At 53.0% G+C, this 5,958-nt stretch overlaps 1 protein-coding gene across 2 annotated transcripts in view; it reads right to left on the bottom strand.

The window, feature by feature from the left end:
- EXTL1 (exostosin like glycosyltransferase 1) overlaps window positions 1-5,284 on the bottom strand; it is a 15,086-nt gene extending 9,802 nt beyond the window's left edge. For both annotated transcript variants that reach the window (XM_029949682.1, XM_029949681.1), the window contains exon 1: window positions 3,786-5,284. In XM_029949682.1, coding sequence (XP_029805542.1) covers window positions 3,786-4,558 — 773 coding nt within the window. In that variant the 5' untranslated portion in view covers window positions 4,559-5,284. The remainder of the gene's footprint in view (window positions 1-3,785) is intronic.
- Window positions 5,285-5,958: the final 674 nt, after the last annotated feature.

Here is a 5,958-nt window from a genome sequence, read left to right on the forward strand (position 1 = left end):
TATATATATATATATATATATGTATATATACAGGTGAGCTTGGGTGGCTCAGTGGGTTAAGCATCCAACCTCAGCTCAGGTCATGATCTCACAGCTTGTGGATTCAAGCTCCATGTCAGGCTCTGTGCTGACAGCTCAGGGCCTGTTGCCTGCTTCAGATTCTGTGTCTCCCTCTCTCTCTGCCCCTTTCCTGCTTATACTCTGTCTCTCTTTCCCTCAAAAATAAATATTAAAAAAATTTAAAAAAATATATAAATTACTTTTGATAACTGTTGGTATAAAAATACTGGAGTATCTGGCTGCCTCATTTGGTGGAGCATGTGACTCTTGATCTTGGGGCTGTGCGTTCAAGCCCCATGTCAGGTGTAGAGATTTATTTAAAAATAAATTTTAAAAAAAGAAGTGGCATCTGGGTGGCTCAGTCAGTTAAGTGTCTGACTCTTTTTTTTTTAATGCTTATTTATTTTTGAGGGACAGAGAGCAACAGAGCATGAGTGGAGGAGGGGCAGAAATAGAGGGAGACAGGATCCGAAGCAGGCTCCAAGGTCTGAGCTGTCAGCACAGAGCCTGACGCGGGGCTCGAACTCACGAGCTGCAAGATTATGCCCTGAGCCAAAGTCAGATGCTTAATTGAGCCACGCAGGCGCCCCTAAGCATCTGATTCTTGATTTCAGCTGAGGTCATGATCTGACAATCATGAGATTGAACCCCAAAGTGGGCTCTATGCTGGGAGTGGAACCTGCTTAAGATTCTCTCCCTCCCTCTGCCCCTCCCCTGCTTGCTTGCACATGCCCTCTCCCTCTCTCAAAAAATTAAAAAAAAAAGAAACATTAATATATATTAAAACATTTTATTCTATTTAAGTTATTTTTTCTTCTTTATTTTAGAGAGAGAAAGAGCATGAGCAGGGGAGATAGGCAGAGAGAGAGAGAATCTTAAGCAGTCTCCATGCTCAGCAATCAGCCTGATGCAGGGCTTGATCCCATGACCCTGGGATCATGACCTGAGTTGGTTTTTTAAAAAGTTTTAAATGTTTATTTATTGAGAGACATAGAAAGACACAGTGTAAGTAGGGAAGGGGCAGGGAGAGAGAGGGAGACACAGAATCTGCAGCAGGCTCCAGGCTCTGAGCTGTCAGCACAGAGCCTGATGCGGGGCTCGAACTCACAAACTGCCCGATCATGACCTGAGCTGAAGTCAGACACTTAACCAACTAAGCCACCCATGCACCCCAAAACATTTTCTTCTATTTAAAAGTTCATTTTTTTCCTTCTCATTTTCAAAAAAAATGAAAACGTTTTCATGGGTCCCTAAAAGTATCATGGGTCCTAGGCACTGCACCTCCTATATCAAAGGAAACAGGCCAGAGAACTTGAAAAGATGCATTGAATTTACGTTAAAAAAAAAAATCCCACCCCAAATGAGGGAGAGCACATAAACGTGTTGTTTGTGCATGCACAGTGTACCTCAGAAAAGACAGAAGAGAGACTAGAAGTGGTGTTTGGCTCCAGGAAGGAAAACTGGGTGGCCAGAGACGGGGTGGGAGGGAGTTTTGCTGTATACCCTTTTGTGCGTTTGGAATTTCGTACCATGTGAATGAATTCCCTATTCATTAAAATAAACAAGTCACAATTTGAATGGGTGGAGGCTTATTCCAAAGCAACAGGAGACTGTTCGGCGAAGGTGGAAAAATATGGGCTTTGTCGCCAGAAGTGCAGGGTTTAACCCCAACTCCACCCCTACCACCGTGAGGGAGGCCGTGGTGAATCAAGGGCCTAGGCTGGCTCTCTCCACCTCTCTGAGCCTCAGTTTCCTGTTCCCTGAAATGGGAATAACGATACCTCCCTTGAAGGGTACTTGCGTGTGGGTCATGTGCCAGCTCTCCCCGCCCGCCCGTCGGCTTCCTCCTCTCCCCTGCCCAGTGAATGTGGGGCAGCGGCTGTGGGATGGTGGCAGAGCCGGTGAATTGCCTTTCTCTGGCCAGTCCTTGTTGATTCAGGCCACCCTCTGAGGGCTGCCCTGTGGCTGGTGGCCTCCCCCTCTCATTCTTTCCTTATACTATCTGGCTGGTTCAGGCAGCTGCCCGGCACCTCCAGGAAACTGAGGCTCCAGCTACCCTAGAGATTACAAATCCTGTCCCCTGCAGGTGGGCTGAGGCCAAAGAGAGAATGTCTGGAAGTTCAGAGGGCCATCAGAGGCTGCCAGGCATCACCTGCTGCATACACACTCATCAACAATGCTACTTAGAGGGTGGCCCCCCACTGATTAGAAAGCCTTGACCAGTTAGTTCTGGCCAATTTTGGGTCAATCGGTAAATATCCAGCAAGTCAACAGTTCACCTACTGAATGCAGCTTGTTAACTGTCAGTTTCCCAAAGGAGCTCAGACTGAAACAGCTTCAGGTTCACCAGTTAGCGACTGCATACAGCAGTCACTAAAGTCAGCTAAAAAAGAACTTCCTCTAAGCAAGAATAGCTAAGCGCCTAATCGGAAAAGTGAGGCAGGGCCCTGGTGAGCAAGAGAAACTTGTTCACCGAAGTCTGAGCTCTGGGCTTGAGGTGCCTGGAGTGGGGGTGGCGGGGAGGGATCCCTGACTTTTCAGGTCACTGCTGAGGATGCCTGCTAGGGGTGGGTCCAGCAGAAGGACGATTCCATTCCTACCACTGGCTGGGGGGGGAGGTCCCTGGAGGCCATGCGCCTTCAGGAGGGAGAGTGATTGCCCTTGAGATACAGAGGCAAAAATGGAGCTTGGCCACGTGCAGAATTCCTAGGAGGGAAGTAGAGCTGAGAACAGCCCATGTTGTTCTAGCAGAGAACAGGGAGATACCTGAGGGAGGGAGCAGCAGAAAGACACCTGACGGACAGGTTCCAAATCAGGTCTGCCCCAGAGATGGACAACCTCCAAAGGGCTCTGTCTTCCCCCTGCCCAACCAGCCTTTTGGACACTGCTGGTCTCCCAGGAGTGCGGGGAGGGGAGGTAGGGAGGGGACTTGGGGTTAACTGCTTGATCACCTGAAGTGTGTCACCCCAACTAGCCCAGGGAGAGAGCAGTTTCTGAACAACTCTTCATGTCCCATAGGCCACCACGCCCCTTCTATACCTCCCGCTGGGAAGTTCTTCTGTAGGTCTGACCTCATTCATATTTGTTGTCACCAAAAGCTGTTTCTTTAAGAGGTTAATCCCTCAAGATAGACACAGGAGTGACTTTCATCTGTGACCAGTTCTTGATCTCTGTGGCTCTGAGGCATTTGATGGGTTGACCATAAACTCTTGGTTAAGTCTCCGAATTCTAATGCTTCAGGCTTTGGAAATAGGCTCCCCTGGATTTAAACACTGGCTGTGCTCTTGTTGTCTGGATGGCCTCAGACAACTTGACCTCTCTGAGCTTAGCGTCTGTTACACAAACAAATGATAGCAGTTAGTATTATTTTATTATAACTATGTATAACTTAGGATAGAGTGAGCACCATAGATGTGTATGTTAAAATATTAGGGAAGGAGGAATCGGAATAAGAGAAAAAGAGTCAGTAGGAGCAAGTCATGTTTTTGTTTTTAAAGCTCCCCCAAGGGAGAACTCCAAAACCCGCTTTGGACACGCTTACGGAAGAGCATCATCTTGGTGGTGTTTCTCTCTGTCTAACCTGATTCCCTCCTGTTACAGCGGAGGCCAAAGTTTGCCCGGCCTTGCTGGTTCTCCCACCCCATTCCAATCTTGCCCTCCACCTCTACATTCACTCCCACTGCAGACCCTTCCCACCCCGCCCCCAAGGGTAAAATTCCACTTACTTCTCGGGTCCACGGTCCTGCTCACAGCGCCCATCCCAGGGACAGACAGAAGGGTCAGTGCCTGCTGTGCGCCACCCGCCCCTCTCCTCTGCCAGGGCTAGTAGGGGCACCCCAGGGTGGGGGCTGTGCTGTCGCAGCTGGCCAGGTGCCCCACCTCGCAATGGGTGGGCCTCAGGGAGAAGCGGGAGGGCCACGTCAAAGCCAGGCCGGAAGGTGTCCACTGTGGGGCTGGCCTTGGCCACCATCGCCTGTCCCAGTTGAAAGTTCTGGGGGCAGGGGGCTGGGTGGAGACCAAGGACCAGATGGTTCCTTCCCCCATTCCATTGCTGGGGTAGGGGGCTGCACTCTCCAGCTGGGACTTCCAGGCTGAGGAAGAGGAGGAGGCAGGCCTCATCAGGGCTGGCAGAGTGGTAGCGGGAGCTCTCAATGGAAGCCAGGATCCTGCGGTGAGCAGCAGAGAGGGGCCCAGCCACCGGGTGCACGAATACCTTGAGACCACCAGCCCCGCACTTCGAGACGTCAAAGCAAGCCTCCCAGTTGCAGCTGCCGCCACGAGGGGCATGAGGAAGTTGCAGGGCATCTTCTGGGAGCTCCCCAGGTGGGGAGAAACTCTGCAAGAGCTCTGCATCCAGCCAGCGAGGCCAGCCTTGGGGGGCACTTGCCCAAGGTCCGCCAGGCACTGCCAGGCGGAGAAGGGGGAAGACTCTCAGGAGGACGAGGAGCCAAGAGGCCGAGAGTGCCAGCCAGAGGGACTTTCTTCTCCACGACTGCATGTGGCCACCCGCAGCCAGGGCTGGGGGAAAGCAGGAGCAGGGGCTTGAGGGTGGAGCTGGAATCAGCCTTCTAGTTCAGCGCCTTCATTGTATAGATGGGAAGACTGAGGCCCATGGAGAGAGGAGGTTGCCTGTGTAGGGTCAAACAGCAGGTCACTGGCCACTCGAAGGGAGCCCAGGTAGGACCCAGCTTTCTGGCCTTGCCTTTCTGCAGTCAGGAATCTGCTTCGTTGACCTTCGGACAGCCAAGCCAGCCTTTGCCCTCCCAGCAGGGCCCCCTGCCCCTGGGCACTGCTCAGGCTGATGCAACCCCTGACCACCCTATGAGGCCGTGTCCTTCTGTCCTCTTGGCTGCACCCCCTGACCTTGGCCTCAAAGCAGAGAGGGGCAGTCTGCCAGGCCATGGGGGACCTGTCGGGGCTCTCACAGGGGGTGGCTTGGCCAGGGTGCAGGGCTGGTCTCCCCAATCCTCCCCTTGCCCCAGTGGCCCCTAAGTAGCCCTGGCAGCCCCTGCGCCCACTGGGGGGGCACTCCTGGGCTGTGGGCCCAGTGCCTGGAGCTAAAATTAGACCCTGCGCCCCATGTGGGTTAACAGGGTCAGCTGAGGTCAAGGCCAGGCTGCAGCAGTGCCCTCTGCCTGGGGGGCTGGGAATGCTCTGGGTCCTCTGGGTCCTCGTCCTCTCCCACCCTGCCGCTGTCCCCCAGCTCAGGGAGCTCGGCCCCTCCGCCCCCACCCTTAGTGCTGGCCCTGCACACTCTGACTTGGAGCTATCTTGGTGCAGAGGCCAGGAACCCTGCCCCACACCCCTGTCCCATGGCTGCCCCCAGCCCCGCAGTATTTTCCTGGTCCCTCTCAGGGTTGCATCTGGCCCGACTAGATCTATTTCCCAGCCTGGCTCCTCCCCTGCCAGCCCGGAATTCTATTCGCTCCTGCCTGGGAGGCAGGGTCTCAGCTTAACCCCTTCCAAACCAGTTTCCTCCTCCATGGCCCATAATCCTCAGTGGCAGGACCCACACCTCACAGTTTGCCTCAGGCTGTCCCAGACTGAGTCTCTGAATTCACACATCAAGCCTCCAAGGAAGAGGTTCAAGAAGTTTTCATCCTTTACAGATGAAGAAAAGTGAAACTCAGAGAGGGGAGTGGTATCTTCCTAAGGTGACTAAGATATGGAAGGGCAGGGATTTGAACCCTGAACTCCTGACCCTACTTCTTAGAGCTTCCCACTGGTCACCTCAGCTGGGGGTATGTTTGTGGGGAGTCCATAAATCAGCTAATGAGAAATTCAACAGGTGAGAAAAGTGAAGCATAAAGTGGTGAGGGGAGACGGGGGGAGGATGGAGGGAGTGGGGTTGGGTAAGATGCTCTCAAGGATTTCCAGGATCGATCAGCCCTCCTCCTT

This window comes from Suricata suricatta, chromosome 8 (genome assembly GCF_006229205.1).
Source record: "Suricata suricatta isolate VVHF042 chromosome 8, meerkat_22Aug2017_6uvM2_HiC, whole genome shotgun sequence".
In the NCBI taxonomy this organism is placed as follows: domain Eukaryota; kingdom Metazoa; phylum Chordata; class Mammalia; order Carnivora; family Herpestidae; genus Suricata; species Suricata suricatta.